This window comes from Neolamprologus brichardi, chromosome 17, assembly GCF_056152115.1.
Source record: "Neolamprologus brichardi isolate AB-2024 chromosome 17, ASM5615211v1, whole genome shotgun sequence".
In the NCBI taxonomy this organism is placed as follows: Eukaryota; Metazoa; Chordata; class Actinopteri; order Cichliformes; family Cichlidae; genus Neolamprologus; species Neolamprologus brichardi.
In genome coordinates, this window is record NC_142120.1 from 8,642,211 (window position 1) to 8,669,324 (window position 27,114).

The following is a 27,114-nucleotide window of genomic DNA, read 5'->3' on the forward strand; positions in this document are numbered from 1 at the left end:
TTTGGACATTTTCACCTAGGGGTGTACTCACTTTTGTGAGATACTCTGTGTGTATATACGTATATATGTTTTTTTAAAATGTGTGAATAGTGTGCTGAAATAAAATATTCATAATCACCTTTAACATTTAATAGAAAACTGGCAGCATATAAAAAGATCAGATTTTATCTACAACCAGCCAAAGCAGTACCCAAACTGTTTGGCTTTTTTTTTTTTTGAAATCTGATTTTGCACTTAAAACATTGGATTTTTTGTGTGTCAATTCTAACTTTATCAGCATATGATAAAGTTTGAAACATATTTTACACCTGCACAAAAAAAAGACAGCTCAAAAAATGTCCATATTTATCCAAATAAAACATTCAAGTCTATACATCCATTAGTCACTGAGCTCCTCCTCATCACTGAAGTACGCGCTCTTTTTGATCCGTGGCTTCTTGGAGTCTGACGACGTTGAAGCGTGAGCATTATCCTCTGCCAGCCTCTTCTGTTTTTTCTGTTCTTCCTCAATACAGGCTTGCTGGAGGGCAACAAATAGACGACAAATATGTCAGTGCTGACAGTTTTTCTTTTATTTTGAGTCAGACTTTCCATAATGTAACTTTGCAACTCATAATGCAATCCTCTGAATCAAAACCTCTAGATATTTTTAGGAAGATATTTCTTGTCTCTGCACCCTTACCTGAAAAGCTATGGCTTGGCTTAGGCTATCTAAAGCTGGGTCTTCTCCCTCTTCCTCACTTTCTTCTTCTTCTTCTTCTTCGCTAAAAGGAAAAAAAATAAAAAATAAAAATGTAGATGTACTGTGATATATTCTGTTGCACAAATATATATGTCACAAATTACATACGTTTGCTCGGGCTGTTGAGCCTTTTTCTTCTTTTTCTTTTCTTTCTTCTTCGGAGGTTCCCTCTCTCCCAGCATGTTTTTGGGACATGCGTAGCTCAAATGTCCGGAATCCTGACATGTGCCATTGTGAAAATACAGGAAAACTATCACAATTGCATTTCTAACTTTAGTTAAAAATGTAGTTAGCCACACAGGACCCCCCCCAAAAAGTAGATATTTACTGACCCCACATTCGTAGCATCTACTTTTGTCTGTGTAGTTCCGTCTCCTTATAAATTCTGCTGCTCGTCCATTATCTATGGCAATGCTGGCTTTAACCGTTCTGCCAAATAACTGGGAGGCAAAAATATTTCACTCGCTCGCATCCATTACAGAAACATCGCTGGCAGAAAGCCTCTGGGTTACGCTTAGTGAAAAATCAGTATATAACCTTGCACAGGCTCACCTGTTTGTTGTTCACTGCTCTTGCACAGTTATGAGCCGACTCTCTATCCAGGAAGAGAACAAACGCCACTCCTTTACTCTGCCGAGTGTTTTTATCCTTAACCACCGTGACCCTGAGAGAAACCATCATAGTTATTAATACCTGTGAGGAAACGACTGAAGCAGTAACTGTTACATCGCTTCAAAGCTACCAAATTATTGCATTCTGTTGCATCATTCATTGCTTTAAATGTATAAAATAACATAAAAAAAAATACTTACTTTACAACTTTGCCATATTTGCTGAATAGCTGAAATGACACACGGTGATTTATTTTAGTGAGAGGTTTTTGGATTCAGAGACCGCTGGGGAATTTCACTCTTTTCATGCATAATAAACATACAGCAAGGTCCAAATATACTTAGAAACTGACAGAGCTGTCACTTTAGCTCACTTTACAGTTATATAATGACTGTAGCCTTAAGGTGCAGACAGCCAGCTGTAATATCAGGGTGTTCACATAGAAAAACTGGTGTGCTAGGTAACATAAAAACATCTGGATGATAATCATATGACCATTTCTATGATAAAGTAATACCTGTTTAACACATCTACACATCAGACATAGCATTATGTTTGCCTCCCTAATATTGCCTGGTCCTCCTTTTTTGCCAAAACAGCCATGGTGACCTATCAAGCCATGGACTCCACTAGATCCCTGAAGCTGTGCTGTGGTATCTAACACCAAGATGTTAGCAACAGAACCTTTAAGTCCTGTAAGTTGCGAGGTGGAACCTCCATGGATCAGATTTGTTTGTCCAGCAGATCCCACTTGACACTTGATTACATTGAGATCTGGGGAATTTGGAGGCCAACTCCACAAAGCATTCCACAACCATTTTTGCTTTCTGGCAGAGTGCATTATCCTGCTGAAAGAGGCCACAGCTATGAAGGAATACAATTTCCACGAAAGGGTGCACATGATCTGCAACAATGCTTAGGTAGGTGTCAAAGGAACATCCACATGGATGGTAAGACCCAAGAGGTCCCAGCAGAAATCTCTGTCAGCTTGGCTTCTTTTCATAGTGCCTCCTGATGCCAGGTGTTTCCATGGTAACAAACACAGACCAGACCATCTTCTTCCATTGCTCCCTGGTCCAGTTCTGATGCTCACGTCGCCATTGTTGGCGCTTTCTGTGATAAACAGGTCAGCCTGGACACGCTGACTGGTCTGGGGCTGTGCAGCCCCATAGGCAACAAAGTGTGATGCTCTGTGTATTCTGACACAATTCTATCAGAACCAGCATGAACTGTTTTGGCAGTTTGAGCTACAGCAGCTCATCTGTTAGATCAGACCACACAGATCAGGCTTCGCTCTTCATGTCCATCAGTGAGCCTTGGCCACCCATGACCCCGTCACTGGTTCACCACTGTTCCTTTCTTGAACTACTTTTGATAGATTATCCAAGTCTAGGATTCACTACAGAATCTAATGAAGATGTTCCCAAACTAAAGCTCGGGATTCACAGCACGCTGTAAAACATGGGTGAGGCAGTATGCATGCCTTCCAGTAGCAATGGGTGACAGAAGATAGAAGGAGCTGGATGAATTCTGAAGAGTACAGAGATAAACTTGACAAAGTGACATCCTCAAGCCCATGCCGAATTTGAGGATGGCACTTTGCACTAAATCTGAAATGTAACCCAAAATATAATGTGCATGCAATCCAGGAATTTTTGAAGGCCGAATGATCTGCCTGAGCCAATCAGTTAATCTCACCTGAGCATGTACTTTGCTGGCAACAAACCCAAATAGAAAGACCCTCAAACATATGACCGAAGAGAGAGGTGGGGTGTGCCACGAAGGAAGTTAAACTGAAAGCCAAGCTTTCTTTGCTTAAGCCTCTTGACAAAACCTAAAATCCCAGTCAGAGATCACAGGTGTCACAACAGTGGTTATTAACTTTCCCTGTTAAGTCAGGCTTTCTGCTTCAGGCTTTTTATGTGCCTACATAAAAGGAGAGTTGACATATCATGTGGCTCATCTTCAGTTAATTCCAAATGCTTCATTTATAGACATTATCTGAGGAACAAGTGAGAAACTTCTATAAAGAAATTTAAAGAATAAAACTAGAAAAAGGCATCAGCTGTGTGCAAATAAGTCGAGAGAAAATGCTACAGAAGATCATTTATCTTAATCTCATAGATTAATATATTGGTTCTACCACCATATGCACTCTCAGAGCTGCTGTTTATTTCTAATGTAAAAGCTGCACGTTCGAGCTCTGAAACTTTAAACTCGATCAACTGACATTGTCCTACAGCCTAATGATGGGGATGTGGAAGTCACTTTTCTTTGTGGCCAGATCAAAGTGAAATATTCTTGGTAATTAAAAATATCAGATCATTAATGTATAAAACAAATTCCTTAGACTCTATATCATACTTGTAGAAAACTAAAAAAAATCGAAAGTATTAATAACAATATACCACATACAGCCCATTTTAAAACTAAAGTCAGAAAATAACATACTCTAGACCACGTTCACACACGACCATGTGTTTAATTTAGTTCCCATGGTGATCTAAGCAGGCAAAAAGAAAATGCATGGCAAAGCATCACAAAATAGGAAACCCAATTTTTGGTGATGTCCATGACTTTAAATGTCAGGCAGTCATTGCTTGAAAACTATTTCGTATATTAATAAAGTGAAGCGTTTATGTATCTTCTTGTTCTCGTGACTACTCCCTTTATGAGGTCGCCACGGTGGATTATTTGGTTCCATCTCACCCTATCACTAGCATCCTGCTCTGTATAATGTTTTTCACAATTTTGATGAATCTTCTCTGGTTGACCTCGGGTATTTAAATCATTCACATTTACTACCTCTATCCTGCACCTTCACTGCTAGACCTGTCTCCCTTCACACGTATTCTATCTTGCTTTTACTGACAGACTTTCATTCCTGTTCCATCCAGGTTTTCTTCCATCTGCTCCCTACTCTCACTACAGATCACAATGTCCTCTGCAAACATCATAACCCACGGAGATTCCTGCCTGACCTCATCTGTCTGGCGAGCCCTAATGTAATCCCTACCACATACCTCACCGCTGTCTCTCTGTCCTTATGCATGTCCTGCAACCAGTGTTGGGGAGTAACGGAATACATGTACCGCCGTTACGTATTTAAAATACAAAATATGAGTAACTGTATTCCGTTACAGTTACCGTTTAAAAAGGTGATATTTAGAATACAGTTACTTTGTTGAAATAAATGGATTACACTGCGGTACTTTCCTGTTTCATATTGTGGCGGGTCAGGCCTGTTTGGGTTTTGTTTGACAGCTACGTTCTGTTGTTCCAGGTGGAAGCGTTACGGTTGCCATGGTTACAGGGTGACGCTCTCTCTCTGCGTGTTTCCTGGGTGAGAGAGGCCTTTTTGTTGTTGTTGTGCTAAGCTAATAGGCAGAATGCTACAGGTATAGCTCTAAAGAATGTAGCATCATAGGCAGTGTAGTCCGTGCTGCAGGGAGAATGGACTGCCATACACGTTATGTGTCTGTGAGCGAGGGAGGGAGAAAAAGGAAAAGTACGAGCTGTCATCTAGCAAAAATGGGAGCTGGAAGCATGTAAATATAATAATAACCACTGCAGCCAAGAAGAGTGCCTGACGAGCCCAGTTGTAAGTAAGCTATTAAGACTCAACTGTACACCGTGTTCGTGTTTTCCTCCAAAAGCCAGAGGTCCCTTTACTACGGTTCGGAGCCGCGGACCTTCAGTAACAGTAATAAATCACAGCAATAGTACATTCATGTAGTTGTAAACAGCATGATAATATATTAGGTAATCCAAAGTATTCAGAATACGTTACTCTCATTGAGTAACGTAACGGAATACGTTACAGAATACATTTTGGGGCATGTATTCTGTATTCTGTAATGGAATACATTTTAAAAGTAACCTTCCCAACACTGCCTGCAACCAAGCACTCATCCTACTCTGCCCCTTGTGACTTCCTCATGCAGTATCACAGTTCATATCACATGCTTTCTTCAAAACCACTATGCAACTCCTTCTGACCTTCTCTGTACTTCTAAAAAGAATACTCTCAAAGAATCCACCACGTTTTCAGGGTTTTTCCTTGGCATGAAGCCATACTTCTGCTCACTGATGGTCACCTCTCTTCTTAACCTTCTGTTCAACAACTGTTGAAGATCCAGAGCCCCAGAAACAGGAACATAAAATAGCTGCAGTTCCTAGGCGCCTTTGTCTCGCTCTGTCAGTCTGCACCAGGGCAGCTGTGGCTACAACTGTAGCTTGCCTCCACCAGTGTGTGAATGTGAGAGTGAATGAATAGTGGAATTGTAAAGCGCTTTGAGGGCCCCGAAAAGCGCTATATAAATGCAATCCACTGTCCAATCCCTTGAATGAAAGCTGAAAATCTTTACAACATTTGCTCTTATTTTTTTAATTTCAAGTTTGTGGTGGTGGCACAGGACAAACACTTAAGAGTTACAGGGACAAACTTACCTTGTGTAGGTCATTGTTGGTGAGAGAGAATGGCAGGTTCGACACATAGACGGTACTTTTGCTTGGTGCCAAACCCCCGCTCATACTGGACTCAAATAAAACACTCTGAAAGACACATGATGGTCATAAAGTACACAACCAGCAGTTCAGCTTAATACATCCACTATAAACACAGCACTATTCAATTTACCGTTAATTCGAGCAATTGCCTACCTTCACAGTAGTTCTTACCAACACCACACCGTCCGTTAGAATAATGCCAAAGCTGTTAAAAAATATGGTGTGTAATTTTATTTACACGGAGCAGTTGTTCAGCAAACGGGGAAAAACGCCGTATATTGTGCGTCGCACTTTGATGACGTGCACAACGTAAATAACGACCGTAACTACCGGGAGAAGCTAAGCTAACTGGACGACAGAGGAAAGTAAGCTCGGTTTGTTATTTTTCAGTTAAATTATTTACCTCCACAGTTTATGTAGATGAAGCCGCAATCTGACGTACATATCAAATGATTTTGTTGGTGGCCTTAACGATATATTAACTTACTACACAAGCGTGCTGGTGTTTAGTGCATGCATTGAAGCTAGCTAGTTAGCCGTGATAGCAGCCTGGTTTACATCGCAATCAGTAGGTGGTAAAGTAGGTGGTAAATTTACCACAAACAGTAGTGATGATTTGTTAATGATAGTGTTTAGTTGCCATCAAGCTGATGGCTATATTGACTAAGTTACTGCGGATCAAATGTACTTTAACATGTCACGTTAGGTCAGTCTTCTTCTTTTGGCTGCTCCCTTTGGGGGTCCCCACAGTGAATCATCTGCCTTCATCTTACTTTATCATTAGCATTCTCCTCTGTGTCACCAACCCTCCACGTCCTCCTCAACTACATTTATGAATCTTCTCTGTGGTCTTCTTCTTTTACTCCCACCTGGCAGCTCCATTTTCCACATCCTTTGTCCAATATATCCACTATCCTTCCTCTATACATGTCCAAAAATCTCTGCCTTGCCTCTAACTTTGAGAGCTATCCCTCTGATGTACTCATTTCTAATCCTGTCCATCCTGGTTACTCCCAATGAAGATCCTAACACTTTCAACTCTGTCACCTTCAGCTCAGTCTCTTGTCTTTTTGTCAATGCCCCCCATCTCCAAACCACACATGACATCAGTTCTCACAACCATCTCTTTTCACTCTTGCTGTTGTTCTTCTATCACAAATCACCCCTGACATTCGTCTCCACCCACTCTAACCTGCATGCACTCTCTTTTTCACCTCCACGTTAGGTCATACAACCTGCACCAAGTAATCTCAGCCTGCTCACTTGCCTTTCAGACCGTGCCCTGTCTTGTCTTTGATGTTTTCTGCTGATGTCTGCTCTGAAGTCTTAACACTTTATATGAACTTTCTTTACAGATTGTTTTGAAGATCTTACGTTTCGAGAAGCCCAAAAAGCAAAAAAAACCAAATTTTTTTTTTTAAATAAATCAATAAAACAAACAAAAAAGTAAGTTATTAACAAACAATAGACACTAAACACTAACACACTTGAGAACACTGATGTGATACTAATTTAGGGAGATCATATCAGAATCAGATCAGAATCAGATCAGAATTAGAATCGTGTTTATTGGCCAAGTATATGTGCAGACACATACAAGGAATTCGGTTCCGGTAGATGGAGGCTCTCAAGCACAGCAATGTAAATCACACACACACGTGTCTATATATACATTACACATGCATACACATACATACACAAAGCTGTGTAAACCAACTATAAATAACCAATCTAAACTTATATACATAGAATACAGAAATGAAGTGGAATGAATACTACAGAATGTACATAAGGTGCAGTTGCAGTCTGGCAGTGGGAGCAGTGTGACAGGTCAACTGTTTAGAAGGGAGATGGCGAGGCGAAAGAAACTGTTCCTATGTCAGGTGGTCCTGGTCTGGAGGCTTCTGTACCATCTGCCAGAGGGCAGCAGATCAAAAAAGTCTGTGTCCAGGGTGTGAGGGGTCTGTGATGATTTTCCCTGCACATTTCCTGGTTCTTGAGAGGTACAGATCCTGGATGGAGGGCAGGGGGCGCCAATGACCCTTTCTGCTGCCCGTACAGTCCGCTGCAGTCTGCTCCTGTCCTGTTTAGTGGCTGCACCATACCAGACTGTGATGGAGGAGCACAGGACAGACTCAATGACCGCAGTGTAGAACTGGATCAGCAGCTCCTGTGCAATCTGTGCATATGTAGAACCTGTACCAATATTCAAAACGTTTTATGTATTAGACAAGTTCTTTTTGCAAAAGCTGCTTTTGTGTTAAAGCCTGCACATGTGTGAGGCTAAAAAGGTGCTTCACTTCAGACAGTTTCAGATGAAACATTAGGAAACCACAAGATTCAAGGCATCTAAATAGAACAATGTCATCTGTGTTGGCCCTCAAATTCATGTCAGATGGCTTCTGAGAAAAAGTTCTATTTAATACTTTATTAATATTGCAGCTCGAAGAAGCTAGTCCGACCACACTTGAACAGAGACAGTGCTAGTGATAACAGTATGTTTCACTCTTTGCCCGTTTCAGTGACTTACAGGCGAGAAAGGAGTATACGGGAGGTGTATGATGAGCGCTTTTTAACAGACAGGCCGGTGAGCTCCTCTTTATCACTGCATCCCATTTAATAATTCCCACATGCAAATTATGCCTTATTACCTTTCTTTATTTATCCCTTGACAATTGCTGATTTTTAATTTTAATAATTTTTATTTTTGTTTGTGGATGGAGAGTGAATAATAAAATAACACCAGGAATCTTTTTAAAGATTTATTTTCAAGTTGCCATAAGCTCTGGCTCAGACTTTTCTTTCACGAAATCTGAGCAAGAATAAAAAAAAAACATATTTTTTTAAAAACATATGCGTGTGTGTATAGGGTCCATACCCACGGGCGGCTGGAGGGGTTGAGCGACGAGGCCCCTTTGGGAGGCCAGAAGATGACTACAGCCGTGGTGGCTATGATTATGAAGGAGGTCCCCGCTTTTACCCAAATGGAGGCGGACCCCGGGGTTACCATGAAGAGCAGAGGGGTTACCATGGAGACGGCCCTCATTTCCCTGCTGAACGCAGAGCCATTCCACCTTCAAGGAGGGTAAGACGTTTTTTTTGGTATATTGTAATCAAATAGGTGAACTACATATTTTCAATCAAAAGCAATCAACCTTGTTCAAAGTCTCTACAGTTTAGATATTTCCCATAATATTGTAAGTTTAAGGGGCCAATCCAAGGACAAAGTAGTTAACAATATAATTTAAGATAATTTGAAATGTATATGTACTATAGGCCAGCGGTCCCCAACCCCCGGGCCTCGGACCGGTACCGGTCCGTGAGTCGTTTGGTACTGGGCCACGAGAGTTGAGGCTCAGGTGTGAAATGTATGGTTTTCAGGGTTTTTATCGGTTTTCAGCGTTATTTTGTTATCGTTTTTATCGTTAACTCTGTTTTCCTGGGTCTTTTCACGTGTGTTATGAATAAATCTTCTTTTTTTTCGGTACTGGTACTAGTTTTATTTTGTTGTATTTATCCGCGACACCCTAAAGGCTGGTCCGTGAAAATATTGTCGGGCATAAACCGGTCCGTGGCGCAAAAAAGGTTGGGGACCGCTGCTATAGGCATCTATTGAACTCTTCTTCTTAGACTTTTAAATTCCCTTTATAGGGATTGTGCTCTTTAATTTTTCTGCTTTTTCCCTCCTATATTACTCTTTAGAGTTTGTGTTTACATTTGAGTATTAAAATTGTAAAGTATCTATCCGTCATTTCAGCTAGTTTGTCATTTGTCGCTTATCAGTGGGTTATGTATGCAAAATTAAATACAATGCTTTTTGTCATTTTACACTATTTTTAACCAGATACTGAGTTTTTTCTGTCTTAAGAAATAACCAATAATATAGAAGTGGCAAATAAGAATGATTTTTTTCTCCACATTTTCTTTGTCGTGTAGGAGGACTATCCTTACAGAGTACCCAGGGATGACTCCCACACAGCGCGGCCTTTGGAGTTTGGGTAAACTGTTTGTCTTAAGATTTGTTTTAATATTAGCCTTATCAGGCACGTTCTGTATGCATACAGTATTCCATCCATCCTCTTCTGCTTAATCTTATCAGGGTCGCAGTGGGGCTGGAGAATATCTCAGTTAACATAGGGCGAGAGACCGCATACACCCTGGACAGGTCGCCAATCTGACACAGTGCTAACACAGAGAGAGACAGACAACCATTCGCACTCACATTCACAGCTATGGGCAATTTAGAGACACCAGTTAACGTAGCCCCACTAATGTGTTCTTGGACTGTGGAAGGAAGCCAGAGTACCCGGCTTCCTCCCACACACAAACACGGGGAGAACATGCAAATTCCACACAGAAAGGCCACGGCCAGATGGTGGATTTAGACTGTTGCTTATTAAAATGTTTTCATTTTGGACAGCAGGGGACAGTCTTGTTCTATTCACTTGATGTTATAAGGAAGTCATTTCTGTTTAGTTTCTCTGGTTGGACTTGGGGGGGATTTAGGGGGGGGGATGTGTTTGTAATGTTTGTGTACATACCAGCAATCACAAGTCGTGGTCTGTTTCTGACCCATATTGGCCTGTCTTACTTCATTTCCTTTTCTTGTGGTCTCTGCTGAGCTCTCCAGACTCTTAGTTTACACAAGTGTTGGTCTAGCAATGTTGGCTAAATAGTGTCTATATTTAGGCTAAACACTAGGTTTGCAGACATTTAGGTGACAAGTTTACAATATTCTCTCAAAATACTGGTTCAATTCAGTGTGATTTTTTGTCTGTTAATAGACAAAGGCACCACAAATTAGCTGTAAATAACATCAACAAATATGAGTCAAAATGTATTTTACCTGTGTGTAATGCTGATGTGTGATAATAGCACATTAAATAGTACTAGGTAGCTTATTTGAACATTATTAAGAATATTTTAATATCGGGGTACAATTAGTGCGCTAAAGTTTAGTAAAACCCTCAATGTTGCATTTGCATATTTCATTATTAAAAACGACGATAAGGTTTGCCAGTTATATCTGTGCTCTATGCTATTGCCAAAATAAAAAATATATATGCAGTTCATGTTACGTAACTGATGAGTCTGCAGTGTTATGACTTTAACAACAAAGAGCGGAGGTAACTTGCATGTCTATGTTACAATTTGTTCACTTTGTGAAAAGTTGAAGGATTAGCTTTAATTAGTTTAATCCTCCCTGACACTGAGATGTGGTAAGAGACCTGTAGGTATTATGTCGTCACACATGGGTGCATTTTGAAAATGCGCTGTTTGTACAGTAGCAAAATTTATGAACAGTACTTGGGTATAAAGTGTACTCACTGGATAGACCAATCTAGGCAGGCAGAGAGAGAAGAGGGGGAAGGTTGAGAGTGATTTTGTTTTCATAGCTGCGTCGGATGCATGGTTGTTTAAGTTGTCTAAAATTCTTGACAAAAGCACAAAACATGTTTTTTCCCATTTTAGGGTTTTGTTATTGCAAAGCAAATATCCTGTATTGCACGGAATGAGCACGCAAAGCGCTTTATATAACTTGTCTCATTCATCCATTCATACCCAGTCATGCAAGCATTTTTGTCTGAGGTAAACTGTTTTCTATCAAACATTCACACACATTCATACTCGGATCAGTGCGTCAGTGAGCAACTTGGGGTTAGTATCTTGCCCAAGGATATTTGGCATGCAGACTGGAGCAGACAGAGACCAAACCACCAGGCTTCCAACCTGCTCTATCTCCTGGACTAAAGCCACCCTTAATACTCCTTCTAGTGTAGCCTTAGACCATTTGGATGTTAATTCTGTTTCCTGTCATGTTTTAGATACACAAAATATCTCCTTAATAGTTCGTTACACAACTGATACTAAGAAAAATGCTGCCCTTTATCTTTAGCCAGAAAGCATGTGTCCAGTCAACCTGTTTGAAGTAAAGCTTGGATTTGTGGCTGTTGAAAGAGCTCTATCTCATGTGGTCACTTAGCAGATGTGAATTCCTTTTTGAAGATTTGTGCCTCAGTGAGAAATTCACTTTGTGGCTACGCCGTAACTGTGTCATACACCCTTCTGAACTGTAGCCTGACATGCACCTCCCTAGAAATGTACACATTGTGGTTGATCTGCTCAATACATTTGATTTCTCCTATACATCTCCAGCTACTGTTTTGCTGCAGCTTTTTTAATTTAATATATCAGAGAGAGTAACAATCATCACCTCATTATAGGTAATAACAATCATAGCGTCAATTAAGTACTCACAAATGTCAGTAAATTTCTGAAGAGAGATTGCAGGATGGACATGAGGAATGTTCAAAGAAGTGGAAAATCTTGAGGGACAAACATTTTTGCTCCACTGAAAAATAAAACTGACCACAACAAAGAGTGAAGAACCAGGAGGGGGAAAAGTCCCACCATTTTATTTGTTTTTGTCATGGTTGACACCACATATAAAACACAGAGACATTACACTATCACATAATGTTCAGCACACAAGCATAGATGCCTGCAACACCGTCGGCCACTTACATAGGTTATGTTACAGGCTCTTCACAATTTCCCCAAAGAAATCTAAATAAACGCAATGTACTACACTGTGTGCTTATCTGCAAACACTAACTTGTGTGTGCGTCTCTTTTATTTTTTGTTAATCCCCTCAGTGCTCGTGCACCGCCTCCTCATAGCGTTAGAGGCCAAGGCATCTATCCAGCACCCAGAGCGCTCCCAGAGAGTGGGGAAGACACACTAGTACAGGCCATACTAAACCTGGACAGAGGGTAAGAGTGAATTCCTATTAATGACTTTGTATGGCAGACCATGTCAAGCCAATAAAGAAATGTCTTAATTTATTATATATAGCACCTACATTTTTAACCTCGTAAGACCCGAACTCTTTCATGGCATGCATTTTTAATTTCTCTTTGCTATTTGGGCTGATTGGGACCTGATGAATGTAAAAAAAAAAATTATTACCAGATTTTTTTATTTTTCTTTTTACCTGATTTTTGTGTCTGAGAAAAATGAGGTCCGCATATGAGGACATTCGTTTTAAATTTTGATAGAACAGTGGCAGTATAATGTCCTCGTAAGTATATATCAGGCCCTGTAGAGCAAAACTAATCAGCGTTTGCCAAGGGTATTTTGGTCTAGACAACCCAAAAATGTGATGTCCACATATGTGGACGCCAGGTCCTAGGAGGTTAAAGCACCTGTCATAAAAACAAATAAGCACAGTTGTATTTTAGATATCAGTCAACTTGTTTAAAACTGAAAATTCCTACATTATTTGGGGTATTAAACTAAATTCACACTTGTTTATACCCAAGTTTTAACACACTGGACTTCTCTAGGAAACCAGGCATAACATTTAAACACTTAAACTTTAATGTTCAGGAATGCAAGTAACTAACTTGGCATCTTGTTTTTTTAAAAAAGTAAAAAAAATGTGCATTAGCAACAACAGCTACTGTGATCTTTGAATGAAAATGTTTGGGATGCACGTTTTAAAATATTAAAGGGGAACAATAGTGTTCAAGTCAAAAGGGCAGTTTTTGCGGTCTTTTGGGGAAATTATGGTTTTAAAAAGCTTCTCCGCAAATAACTCTGCAAACGGATATGGGTAGCATAAATAAAACATAAAACAGGAATTTGTTGCACACAGCAGAATGACCTTACAGTGCTAGGTGGCAGCATTGTTCTGTGTTGGTACATAAATGAGTGAGAGAGGTGGACCCGTCATTGGGCAATGGTAAATTGCTGCCATTAGATTGCAACCAGGAATAACTTTAACCTCAGATAATTCACAAAAAAGAAAAAAAAAGATGTCAATGTTTGGACCTTTCAGATTTTGGCAGGGCTCACATTTCCCCTGTTTTCCCCAGGGAGGACAGAGACCACTACAGGAGAAAGGCAGCCCCGTTTCCTCCCCTCAGAGATCGTTCTCCCGTGCGCCGAGAGGTGGCCCGCTCCCCGCACAGCCGCTCTGGCTCCAGCGTCAGCAGCAGAGGATACTCACCAGACAGAGCCAAGAGCCTCCCTTTCCCCTCACAGCAAGGCAAGAGTATGTAGAAATCTTAGTTTCCCCTCCCCTGATGCAGTATGCAGTGCTTTTACTGGCATCATAATATTGATAAGAGTTTAAAACTCCAAAGCAAATCACCATAACATGTGGAGTTAACTTAATAAGTCGGTAACACAGATTAATACAATATAAATTCAATAAAGTGGCACAGCATTAATAAATACTAAAGAATAAAGGTAATTAGTTTTGGTCTTAACAATCCAGCTGATGGAACGAATTATGTAACAGCACTGCTAAAATGGAGTAGAAAGTGTAGTCACTGCTTCCACTGACAAGCTCTACTCATAAGCCATTTGTTGCCTTAACTCAGGAAGAGGACACACAGCCTCTGAGTAAACATCGTTCATTTGGAAAGCTAAATTTTATACTAACTATCCAGAGCACAAAAGTAAATAAGGTAATCTGTGTGTGCCTGTAGGCCCTGATTCAAGGTCATGTTTTAAGTTCAGCTCCTAAAATGTGCATTGTTCTGAAATGGATTGTATATTTTTTTTCTTCCATCCTTCATTTCTTATTTTACTGTTATTCACTGTCTGTCCATGGCTGTTAACCTGGCTGACCGGCTTTTCAGGTGTGGATGGTCCAGAGGGTCACACGGGTGTTTCTGAGCACCTCTGGGGGGCACTCTTTCCTCAACAGAGTGGACATGACACTTTGGGTCTGTACATTGAGCTATGTAAATAAGCTTAGACTTGGGTGACAATAAGCTGGGTTGTTGTTCCTTTCTTGCATCCTTGTCATTTTGTGTTCTGTCTTGAGAAGGATGCAAGAACAGAAGACTTCAGGCTTTTTTAAATTTCAGTGACTTGAGAGTCGAGCCGCCTCTCAAAAGAAAAACTATTTTACAAAGGAAACTTTTTGACACAGACATTTTTTTCACCCAGGTCTTTTGTAAGTTATATCATGAAAGTAGTTTCTGAATTAGAGTTTAGTACAGACTGCTGTAGTGTTATCAATGCCATTTCCACTACCCGAGGTACATTAGCACTTTTCATGGTTCCTGCACTTTTATAAAGTAATGTTAAAAATGATTTAAAATGTCAGAGATGTTCCAATTGAACACATTTTCATCACAGATATATTATTTAGTGTTATATTAGACTTTAATGACTACAAATACATCTTGTCTGGAAATACATCTGATAAGATGACTCTGTGTGGGAACAGTAGATTTTACAGCTTATCTAGAAAGTGGCTGAATAATGTAAGAGCGTCATGGATTGCTCTTTGTTTTTTCAGTCCCACCCTCTCACTTGGAATGTTATGGAAAACCAAGTCCACATAATAGATTTCCTGTAAGACCACCAAAAATTATTAAATAACTATACTGTAAAATGCACAAGTGCTAAAGTATCTCCATGTGCGGTGCATGTTCTTTATTCATTCTTGTCTCTAATCCCTCTAATTCCCCTGTTTCCACCAGTGTTTGTTTTTTCTTTTGGGGGGGAGGTTGGTTTTGTTTCTTTTGAGGTCCACTTTCTATTTGATTGGCGCTTTTTCACTCACGAAGTGAGTGCTTAGTAGTTTTCATGGCTAACATGGCAAAATGTTGCCATCTGAATGCATGATTTGAACGAGCTTTAAGAGTAAATATTTTTAGGGAAGCATTAGAGTAGTCGTATGCTCCATAGGTTGCTTTTAGATAAGAAAACCCAAGCAATTGTGATGTACTTGGCCGGTGACCTTACGGTTTGGTCTTCCAACAGGGTATGAAGAGACTTATTCTCAGAGCAGGATGATCGGTAAGTACAGTTCAGTATAGCCGTCTAAGACTGGATAGACTACGTCTTGTTTGATGAGTTAATAGACAAATTAGCCACTTCTCCTGGATTATATTGCAAAATGTATAGCCATGCATTCCTTTGTTTGTTCAGTGGAAATGAATTAAAAAGTAAGATGAGGTGACATGCAGAGGATTTGTTTCAGATATATTGAAAAGTTACAGTTGTCAAACCTAATCTATTCACAGTCTGCGTAACCTGAGAGAGACAGAGAGGGTTTCTAATGTCTCCAGCAGCCAGCTTTGCTCTCCGTTCTGTCTACCACTTTGTCAGGCCTCATAAAGATGCCACCAGGTCGTGTGTGCAAGTAGAGGGGAGAGGGTATAGGATGTCTGATGGATATTCCTGAAGCCAAAGCTGCCACTCCGGAGTGTTTTTTGTTTCATTTCTAGGTGCTTGAAGTTTGTTAGTAGAGTTGATTACAAGGCTTTGGACAGCGTAGTGTTTTTCTTATAGAAGGAAAGTCAGTAGAGGAAGAAACTCCTTCTCCAGTGACTGGAGAGGAGCCGTGCATTCAGCCAATGAGATTCAGAGCACCGTTGTGTTTCTTGATTGTTCCAGACCTTCTAGTATAGATACCCCATTGGATCCTGGAACCAGACTTCCAACACATTTACAAGGCTGCGATCTCCATAAGCACCCCTATACTTACTTTCCAGACCGACTTGCTTGTCTTCTTTCCATTGAATTTCTGCTTCCCTCGTCGTTTCACCTTTTTCTCATTTCTTAGTTTGTTATTCCAAATATCTTTTTTTACTCTAACTTCAGTCTTACTGTTTCTTTTTTTTTGTCACTTTTCAATTTCTATAGACAAAATTCCTGGCCTGTCAAGAGAGGGATCCCCACAGAGTGCAACATCTGTCAAGGTACTGTTTTTCTTGAGGTTTTCATGAAGGATCAAAAACATTAAAGGATTTTTCTAAATTGTGTTTTTTTTAATATATTGTAAGTACAGCAGTGGAGTCTCAGATGTTCTGTGCTTTATTTTGTTTGCATACCACGGTGTCTGCCTATGTCACTGTACAGCAGGATACATCTGGAAGTCCTTAAATTCCATCCTCCTAATAAGTGTTGAGTCCCATCAAAGTATGTTAATGGGTTTTAAAGTGGTCCTCATGCAGGGCATAAAAGCCATCGGGCCTCCACTTTGTTTAACTTTGTTGTAAGCGGGCTTCAGTTACAAGAATTTGTAATGATATGGGGGAAAGGGCTCAGGTGTCGACAAAAAAAACAACTTTTTGTGTCAAATGTGGATATTTCTTGATTGTTTTGCTGATAATGTTTTGTTTTGCTGATGTCATCCATCTCCAACTATGCAGAGGAGTGTAAATACAGTCAGTTGTGATTAGGCGCAGTACATGTGGCTGTGGCCACCCAGAAGTGTAGAGAAGAAATCAGTAGCCCAGGTCACAACTTTATCACAAGATCGTAACCACAGAGTCATAAGAAGTGCCCGTGTAACTCTGGGATGTATTTACTCTCTTTATAACGAACAATAGTTTACTTTTACTTTTAAAGAGCACGTCTAACTGCGTTTGGCAGGCCCTCAGTTTCCTGTTGATGACGCAGGGAATGGGTCTTGTGATTGTGACAAATTAATATGGGGCATCGGGCTCACAGGGAATCGGTATTCAGCAAGATTCAGGTCAACACCTTGTGTGTGTTTGCATGCTCTGGCAACTTAAAAAGGTTTTGCTATTATAGCTGATTGTGTGAGGGTTAAAAATACTTTATACCAACGTAATTACATTACTTCTTCTAAATGGAGTCTCTGTATGCATGTATGCCAGCAACTGTTTATCTGGATGTCAAAATGATCCCATAATCAAGTTGTTTTTGGGTTTTTTTTAAGTGTGGTTATTTTAAAACAACAGCAACAAAGTCAAACCATCTGAATATCACATTGTATACACAAGAGGACAAATTAGTACAAGTGGATTTTGATAGAAATTTTGATAGAAATAAATATCTGAATATACAAAATTACATATTCCCTTCAGTTATTGTGACCAGAATAATTCACAGTATTATTATAGTAAATCTATAAGATTCACTATAATAATCTTATAGATTATTATAGTGAATCATTAAGAAAAAAACATGCATTGGTAAAATAGAAACATTTCTTTTTTTTAAATATCACAGTTTTAGTCATGGCCCTTAAATATACACAAAATAAAGTAATTGGGTTAAGTGATATATATCCATATCAGATATTTGACACCTCAGCAAGCTCTGCTCTGAAAACCTTTTAACAGCAATAATCTTTTCCCTAACATGAAACAGGAAATAATTAAACGATCAAGGACCTGTGCAGTGCACGAAGCTTTTATCACTGCCCTATTTATTATTCAGTCAGCACAGTTAAAAGTTCCACAGTTTTACTGTCTAGACACGCTACAACCATTCAGTTGACTAATGTATGTTATTAGCCTAATGTTCCCGTTTTCTACATACACAAACACAGCTTTAAAGAGTTATTAGGACTAAAAAAGTCAAAATAAAGAGCTTGGCAAATGTTAATACCGTTAACCTTCAGTTATCCAGCTCATATTCGTCCACTTATTTTTCCCCAAGTATGGTGGACTAAATTGCTCACCGTTTTGTTCCTCTCCTCACACCAACAATAGTGTATCTGAAGTGATCTGTTAACCCCTCAGCAGCTCTGGGTTCATCTACCTTTCATGTGCAGCTTAAGAAACATGTATGTAGTTTTTACAAAAGGGCGCACAGAGTTCAGCTGTTTGGAAGAAAGATGATTTCTTTTTATGTTTTATGTTTCCGAATATTAAGAGTCAGTATTGCAGCGGATCTCATCATGCTGTGACTCTACGTTGTTGCTTTCCTGCCTTCACACATCAAAAAGGGGCCGTGCACAATATACACAAATGATGCATTTACTTTCTGTGATAAATATTTAGTGATTGCTCAATCTGGAAAAAAAACCCTAATTTTTATCAGCTTCACTGCTTTGAAAATGACAAACTTAAACTTTATTGCTGACAAACATTTATGGCTTGTACATGTGAAGAATTTAGACATAAATTCACCTTGACATTTAAGTGCCATTTTAAGTGCTGGACACAGTTGATTCAGATGGTAAAGCCAACCATTACAGGCAAGGAGGGCTCGATTTTTCGTACAAATTCCCAGTGGAGGCGATGTCGTCATGTCGTTGTGTACACATGAAAATAAGCTGAGTAACAAATAACCAGACAGTCACCCTCGGGTTTATACATGAGAAATTACAAGATGCAGCATATAAACAAAGTTCTTTCTTCTCCTTCTAATGATCATTTTTGTCAGAACCACCTACCACCACCAAATCAACTGCTGTGATGAAAGTTACTCAGCGCCCCACCCCTCCACACACACATGCATGCACACTGGTGCTTCTACTGCTGTGTTTGATCTAGCCTGTGGTGCATTGTTGTGTGTTCTCGGGGCACAAACCCATAACCTTGGCCAAGATGAAAGGCCTGCGCTGTGCCCCCAGTAAAGCTTTGCACTAATGGTCCTGGTCACTGCCTGCTGTGGGGATTCAACAAACACATAGGCTTTCTGGAGCCATCCCAGACAGGAGACACCAAAGACGGGACCTAAAGAGCACCACCGGCTCTGGCTTCAAGCCAGGGTGGGCAGGGAGGTCATGGGCAGGTTTCATCTCAACACAACAAATTCCTGTTAGATAGAGTGTAATGGTTTACCAGTAAAGGGCACAGATCTGCTGAAGGAAGCAGGAAAAAGTAATACAAATGCTCAAAGCACTGCTGTAGAGTGGCATTCAGTCACTGTGATATTTTTAGGAATTCTAGCAGCATGCATTCAGGAATGGCAGTGTCATTGGATTGGTTGGCCACTCCACTACTTTAACCTAACAAACAACTGAATATAGCTATGAGAGACTTAGGATGACTGGATGATCAGAGTATGAGCCAGCAGATGAGCATGCTGCAGTGATCAGAAATGTCATAGCTCTTGAATTTTGGCCTCTAAAGTTTGATAAGTTTTTTAAAAAGTCACGTGCTGAATAGACTGCAAAGAGCGAGATCCTGAGGAACTTTGTGATGCTTGCTCAAACTGTAGGCATTTTGAAGAACTAAGCTGTTCCATCAGTGTGATGATGTCCAAACTATTACATAGAACAATATTAAGTCCAGTGCTGTTTCTCCATTTTACAGCCAAGAACAAAATTCAGTTCCACTTCTTTTTCAGAGTTTACCCATTCTGCTGAAACAATAATGTTTTGATTTATTACAGTTAACAGAAGATCTATTTTGAGCCTTATCTTGAGAGCAGAGCACGATTTCCAAGTTAGGCTATGCTTTGCGAGTTGAAATAAAGAGACTCAGACAAGGGATATTTTTCTGCTGAGGTGCAGTAGATGCCATCTTTCATACAAGTCCAAGCAAATACATGGGACTTATCCCAAGCATAGCTTCAGGGAGAGTATTGGAAGGAGGAATAATTGGATGATGCTTTGCACTGTGCTTTTTTTTATTATTATTATTTTAGACCGCACTCGGCTTTGTGATGTACCACCCCCTGTAATTTCTTTCTAGTCATCTATGGATGAAGTATGACTTAGTTGCCATGGCCTGTTTCCCTTAATGTATGAGTGGACTTTAGTCATGGTTGGGCAGTTCTGCTCCTTGGCCTTCAAACTTTAATAGTATCAGGAAATGAGCAAATGAAATTGACCACCCATCCAAGTCGGCCTCATTTCTTCCCTTAGATCTCTCTTGTGGCTTTCTCGGTAGTATTTATGGATGCCTTGGTTTCCAATTTGCCCATTAGATGCTTAATCATGGCTTGTCTGGCTGTGATTTCTTTGCTCTGAAGAGTCTGTCTTAAACACAGCTAAAATGTGAGTTTTATGGTTTTCCGTGTTATAGATTGGTTCTACTAAACTGCAGGGTTACTGCTTGGGTAGAAAAGCAACATTAATATTAAGCTAAGTTTTGATCTGTAACAAACATTTTAAAATATAGGCTCTAGCTGTATTTTGTGCCTCAGGTATAGATTTCTATACTGCAAATTCTGTGTATATGTTGTTGTTTTTTTCCACTGAGTCCACTCTGGCTTTTCAGCTTTACTGTATGCCTCATCAACCACGTCTCCTTCAAAGTTAAAGAGTCAGTAGGTCATGTCGTAGCACAGCATTGACTGTACATCCTTTACAATTCAATGTTGTTTGATGGCTGTAGTAGAGTAGTAGTATGATTTCTTGGCATAAATGTTTCATGGCAGTGGTATATACTGTTAGAAATAACCATTCTGCTGCTTTCTTAGTTTTCCTTAAATATCCCTGCAGCTCACACCTTCCTATTGTTTTCCTTTAGGAGGAAAACCCCCCTCCAGAAGGAGAAAAAGAAGAGCCACTGGTAGCTCCCGTCGTGGAAGAGAGCCAAAAATCTACAGACAATTTCCACGAGCGACGAGCCCTTGCCATCGCAGCCAAAGCCCAGGAGATAGAAAAGGTACTTTTTTTCTAATACTTCAAATTTTCACATCATTGCGTTTTTCTGACCCGCCTTTCCACAAGTTCTCTGATTGGGGTGATACAGCATGTTGTCCACTAATCACAGGCCTCATTCTCAAACTCCTGCGTATTTTCCTTGGTCATGACAAGTAATTTGCTCTTGATGGCAGGCAAGAACCTTGCATGGCAGCTCTACCACCAGTTATAGTGTGTGTGTTAATGAGTGAATGTGAAACATATTGTAAAGTACTTTGTCGAAACCTGTGGATAAGTGCAGGCTATTTACAGTTTTCTTGTGCTTCTAGCAAAGAATAAAAGTCAGATTTGGATTTATATCCTATATAGGATCTTAAATTGGTAATCACAATGTATTCCAGGGATGTTTAAACAAATTTGAAGGTGTTCTGTTCTCAGTTGTTCTTTTTGGGAAGGAAAAATAACTGTATGCCCAAACCTTCTCATTAAAAACTACTAATTTGTCAGACTTTTCTATAAATGTCAACTTTGGCAATGCAGACCACATTCAGTACTCTTGGCACCACATTCCCATGCATATGGTGGCCTTGGGTTCTCTGACTCACATGTGGCATGCTTTGCTGGATAGGCACTACTGAAACAGCCACCTATTATGTTCGTAACAGGCAGGAAATTAACTTTGCTGTCTTCCAGTCACAATGCTGAGTACCTACTGCTACCCCCTAAAAAACTTCACTGTTGCAGCCACATTTAGAGAAACGGTTAATTATTTGAAAAACGGGAGGCCGGTGTCTGTAGTTGCCAGCATTTTCCTGGTAGCTTCTCTTAATCTTCCATCCTGACTCACTGACTGCATAAACCGCTCATTATACAAAATATCTGCTTAATATCGCACACGGCTCAAGCATGGCCCCCTCGGCGTCTGACTCATCTTTGCAAATGCTCGCGCATGAAGCGGTCTGCGCACCGGGGTTTAGAAACATTAGAATGATATACAGGGTACAGGGGACACGTAAATGAAGGCAGCAGCTAGGAACGGCTTATTCGCTGTAAAGAGCCGTGCATGAAATAAACCGAGAGGTCGACCGCTTAACAGAGCTTAAAAACACCCCAGGCTCGAGGTTCCAGCTCTGCTCTGTTACCTAATGAAGGCCATTCCTGCACCAGTGAGCACTGCTGGTGGTTTAACTGAGACCATTAAACCTGAGCTAGCTCTGCCCTGGAGCACAGACTGCGCCCTCACATTGAGCTGCAGCACAGAGCCTATAGGCTGTAACAGCATTACTGCTGACGCTGCAGCTTCACGCCTGTTTTACAGCCTGTCTGTGTCTTCTCTCATTTTTTTACAGCAAACTTTATAACGTCTGAGCTATGTGAGCATTATTTCATGTTTCCAGGTATTATGGAAAGTTAGTTTAGAATGATTACAAAGACCCGTGTCAGCAATCTGTTGTTACTTTACTGCCATCATCAGTATTACTCATAATTCTCTGCTATCTTCTAATGTGGCGATTCAAATCTAGGTATACATGTATGATAAACAGTTTGAAATGAAAACGAAGAGGGGATAAAGTATTGCGTTTTCACAGGGATATGAGGTTTCAGTATTTCCTTTCAGGATTTGCGATTCTTAGATAACCATCAGTTTCTATTGACAGCTGCAGCTTTTTGTTTTCCCTGTGCCTTTCTCTGGCTTTTGTGATCTTCAGATCGTCCGTATGTGTAGGTCGTTTGCGATTTGGCAGCTCTTCTCCTCTTCCATGAGAGACTAAACTGTTTATCCCAGAGCTGAGGTCAGAAGATGAGTAATTGAATCAAGATTTTTTTCTTCTCACATAAAAGAAGGATCATGGACTGAAATAGAAAAGGCTGTATTTTTAAAGCATCACGGAGAATTGCTTTCACATGATGGTCTTTTAGTGTCTGAGGTGGCAGACAAACCGAGCAGTCACTGGAAGCTGTATAAGCACTCGTCTGGTGACCAGTTTTAACGCCCCATTTTGCTCTGACCCACAGCTAAACATACTTAAGCTGTTCTTTCTTTCTTTTTTTGGCTCTGAAATAACAAAGTCACTTTCTAATGTGCTCTTTAAATTAGCAGCAGTATTCCTGTTGGTGTGGGCACTCGTGTTAAGCCATTTGACAAGTGTCAGCCAGATGTTTGGCTTTCTGCACCCAATCTGGTCTAGCCATCTCTTCTGTACACACAGCCACAAATGCACAGAATCCAGAAGCCCCTCAGAAGCTATCCAGGTCATAATCTAAACTTTGTTTGCGTGGCTAAGTGAAGCTGGTCTTCTTGACTTATAGTCTGAACCCCCTTTCTGGTTGTCAGAGTTGACTTTGGCCACTGGACAGACTAACCGGTTATAGTGAGTGACAAGGCATGAGAGGCAGTCAAGGGTATTATGTTTTGCTCCTCGTAGGCCCAGACTGCCGTACAAAGGGAGTTTTATTTCATTTGTTGAGGGATCTAAATGTATTTGACAGAAAGCCAGACACTTCCAGCCTCTTGAGGGCTTTTTACGTGCAGAGATGACAGAGCTGGACTGAGGTGCCAACTTTAATGTTTAAAATTTGTTCCGATTCTCTCATTTCTAAAGCCCAGCACGCTCAGGGGCGAGATTTATAAAAAGGATTTGTCCTGCAGAGGTGAACAGCGAGCAAGATGCTCTTTTTCTCAAACAACCCCACCCAAAGTCGAGACGTGCTCCTTTCCTTCCTGGTTGGATAACGGGACGGATTGCAGGAAGAACTTTGTCAGCACATTGTTTAGAAACAGCTCTCCTTGTATTCACAGAAGGTGTAGACCACTCACTGATTGGATCCTTCCTTCGAACGTTTGATAGGTCCACTGATGAAAAACCAAAAAGGCCATTGCTCTGTAACTACATTCATCGTGCTGGGGATAGTGGCTGTCGCAGGTCTCCTCTCTATACAGACTGCGTGGGTTATCAGTTGTGTAACATCTTCTGCTCAATTGTTTATTGTGCATGAGGAATGTATAGAAATGCCCAGAGGAGACTGTGTTTTTGAATTTGTTTTGTAGTGTTCCCCACAAATCTCCTGTGAAATGATTTATTGAACATTTCCCATCAGCTGCTTTTGTAAACAAGAGACCTGGATAAGGTTGCATAAGCTGTTTGTACTGTAAATCCCTCAGTAGGTTTGTGTATAAAGCTTTAGAAATATCTGAATGGGCTTGGTAGGAAATATGATTTCCCAATGCTGCCCAATTAAAAATGAGTAATAATATCAGCCTGAAAACACAACAGTTTTTAGAGCCAAGTAAAATCAAAGTTAACCACTGTTCTTTTCTAATTACAGGTTATTGGTTTGTTATTACAGGTAATCTGTGTGTTTGAGTTGGCACTGCTCCCGTAGTCAATGTGAAATTAAGCTAATCTAAATTAAGTGAAAGTAATTTAGCTTTTTCTTAGTTTACATCATTACTAAACCGCATTTTAGATCAGGTGTAACAAGCATCTCCTGTAGGCTGTGTTTTACTATTCAAGCAAATGTTAAAACAAGCTGCAAACAAGCTAACGTCTTTCAGCTAGCACACCTTCAATAGGAAAAGATTTATTGAGTAAATGCAAATTTACGCCTCTGTCAGTGCGCCCCAGGGTGGCTGTGGCTACATGTAGCTTGCTATCACCAGTGTGTGAATGTGTGTGTAAATGGGTGGATGACTGAATGTGTAAAACGCTTTGGGGTCCTTAGGGACTAAGTAAAGCGCTATACAATTACAGACCATTTACCATTTTTAAGTTATCTGTAACAGTCTTGTGTATATCTGCTCTTGAGACTGTGTTGGGAGACACAGCAAACCTGTCATCCCGGAGGAGTTGGTAATACCTGCAACCACTGTAAGTGCAGGTATCCCCTCACCTCATGCTTGGTTTTACCCTCCACGTTTAAAACCATTTGTCTTTTGGTGGTTGTATCATTTTTTACCCCTCTAGTGCACTGCTGGTTAATTTCATTAACACCAAAGTAGCTGACAATGATTAAGAACCCCCTCTGCTACTTAACTGACCAGATCAATATCCCAGAAGTCTAAGTGACTTGATGCTATACTGATTAAAAAGTGCTCCTTTAATTTTTTTTTTTTATTTGAGCAGTGTATTACACCTCCGTTATTTGTCTTCTGCTGACTGTTCACTGTGGATGGCTCCTACGCAAAAATAGAAATGTTTCATTTTTCCTCCCATTTGTGCTCAAAGCATTGTCAGCAAGGGTTTGCAAAAACTCTCATAGTGAAATCAAACAGGCAAACTGGTTTGGCTCCGGTTTTCTTTCCTAAAAATTACTGATAATGATAGTGCACTCACAATGTCCTAGTTTAATGCATACTTTGGAAAGTTCCCATCTGTTGGAGGACAAGGACAATAACTGTGTTTGACAGGTGATCTCTATTTGTGAGCTTTTCTCCAAGCACACTTTCTGTTCTAGTGAAAAATCTATAAATAAGCCAGCGAGTTAGAAAGCCCCGCAGCACAGAAGCCACCGTTGGTATCTGGTGAATGAAACTCTCCCTTCCTCCCTAGCCTAATTTTACACACACAGGCGTGTGGGCATATGTATAAACACATATGTCCACTCGTAACCCTTGTCACTGGACATCTCCTTGTATGAGACAGGCACGTACAGTTGAAGCTTGATATACTAGGCAGCTGTATCTGTAGTTAGGCATGGAAGAGAGTTTCATACAAATATATATGTAAAAAAGTATTTGAGTATATTGGCAAAAAATAGACCAACATATCATTTTGAGTCTGGAAAAACAACAAAAATCAAATAAACCAAGGAGATGGAAAGAAATAGGAACCTAACAATTATTTTACTTGAACAGATTGTCTTGGTTGTTGTTTTTTTTCTTCCCTCCTATAGTTATACTTAATATCACATACACCACATGACCACATAAACTTTGCTAGATGTTGTTACATTTCAACCTACCCCAACAAACTGTTGAATCAGCTCTCTCCCCCTGTGTTTTTAACCAGGGGTGTCAAACATAGGGCCTAGGGGACAGAACCAGCTGTTAGCCAAAATTGCCAAAGTATTAGACTTTTAAATGTATTTTTTAAATGTATTTTTTTTATAGGTTTTAAAGATTTGGCTGCTGATAAAGACCTCCCCCATGGTCATTCATACTACCCCAGGGTAAATAAGTAAAAGATTTATCATGCAAGTCATGATGTGTAGATAGCACTTCTTTTTCTTATGTCAGGGATTAAATGTGTAATTGGCCCACTTAAGATCAAAGGCTGTAGGTAGCTGTCGAAGTTTAAGCTTTCGACTGTCATGAAATAGTGTGGTAGAGATTAGAGAGCCACATCGAGTTTGTCAGAGGTTGTAGTTATTTTGGCAAAAGTATAGGCAAAGTGTTCATTTAGACAGGGTATTTGTGTGTGATTTTTAAAATGCATCTTACATCTCAAATGTATGTACGTCCAAAAACTCAAGAAAATAAGAAATAAAAGCTGCCCTTGTGTTGCTGAATATTTGTGAGAGTGGGAATTCACGACACGCCGTGTTATTTTCCCTCCCTTACAAAATGTGAAATGGGCCCATAAATATTATCTTCAGTTGAGCGGAATGATATTTTCCCCTTCATTCTCAGCTCATTTAAAGGATCATGACTTAAAAGCAAATCTCTGTTTTGGTATTTTGCAAATCAAACCACTCTGTGTGGAAGCACAAGCTCCCTCCATTGTTTTGAGACATTATAGGCTCAGTGTGAAGTGGCGGCTCCCAAACTAGATTCCAGCACCTCCTCTTTGTCCCTCTAACACCTGTTACAAGCCTCCGAGCTACCACTGAAGTGCAGGTTTTACTGCGTCTTTGGGCTACCCTGTCCCATATCAAGTGCCCCTATTAAACTTGAGAGGAAGAGTGTTAATCTTTTGGCGCTGTATGAGGTGTGTTA

At 40.2% G+C, this 27,114-nt stretch overlaps 2 protein-coding genes across 8 annotated transcripts in view; one reads left to right on the plus strand and one right to left on the minus strand.

Moving 5' to 3' along the window:
• zcrb1 (zinc finger CCHC-type and RNA binding motif 1) lies at nucleotides 1-6,195 on the minus strand. Its single transcript, XM_006780635.3, has 8 exons — nucleotides 6,017-6,195; nucleotides 5,804-5,908; nucleotides 1,555-1,583; nucleotides 1,295-1,406; nucleotides 1,075-1,182; nucleotides 851-960; nucleotides 683-764; nucleotides 1-520 (listed from the first exon to the last, which is right to left on the minus strand). The coding sequence occupies exons 2-8, from the start codon at nucleotides 5,885-5,887 to the stop codon at nucleotides 380-382; spliced, it is 666 nt and encodes a 221-aa protein (XP_006780698.1). The 5' UTR covers nucleotides 5,888-5,908; nucleotides 6,017-6,195; the 3' UTR covers nucleotides 1-379.
• The window catches only part of pphln1 (periphilin 1), a 21,992-nt gene continuing 1,031 nt past the window's right edge, over nucleotides 6,154-27,114 (plus strand). The window contains exons 1-10 of one of the 7 annotated variants that reach the window (XM_087830395.1): nucleotides 6,154-6,228; nucleotides 8,386-8,450; nucleotides 8,733-8,948; nucleotides 9,800-9,861; nucleotides 12,520-12,636; nucleotides 13,741-13,919; nucleotides 14,512-14,598; nucleotides 15,647-15,682; nucleotides 16,532-16,587; nucleotides 21,064-21,201. In XM_087830395.1, coding sequence (XP_087686521.1) covers nucleotide 6,228; nucleotides 8,386-8,450; nucleotides 8,733-8,948; nucleotides 9,800-9,861; nucleotides 12,520-12,636; nucleotides 13,741-13,919; nucleotides 14,512-14,598; nucleotides 15,647-15,682; nucleotides 16,532-16,587; nucleotides 21,064-21,201 — 957 coding nt within the window. In that variant the 5' untranslated portion in view covers nucleotides 6,154-6,227. Of the gene's footprint in view, nucleotides 6,229-7,978; nucleotides 8,451-8,732; nucleotides 8,949-9,799; nucleotides 9,862-12,519; nucleotides 12,637-13,740; nucleotides 13,920-14,511; nucleotides 14,599-15,646; nucleotides 15,683-16,531; nucleotides 16,588-21,063; nucleotides 21,202-27,114 lie in introns of those variants that run through there. The other 6 variants (XM_087830396.1, XM_087830397.1, XM_087830398.1 and 3 more) reach the window with 6 other exon arrangements.

What these genes read in the sequence shown, in the direction of transcription:
- zcrb1 (XM_006780635.3), bottom strand. Translation starts at nt 5,887, where the DNA reads ATGAGCGGGGGTTTGGCACCAAGCAAAAGTACCGTCTATGTGTCGAAC. An exon ending in GAGCAGTGAACAACAAACAG is followed by an intron (nt 1,183 to 1,294) that starts GTGAGCCTGTGC and finishes TTTGCCTCCCAG; the next exon opens with TTATTTGGCAGAACGGTTAA. An exon ending in GCTCAACAGCCCGAGCAAAC is followed by an intron (nt 765 to 850) that starts GTATGTAATTTG and finishes TTTTCCTTTTAG; the next exon opens with CGAAGAAGAAGAAGAAGAAG.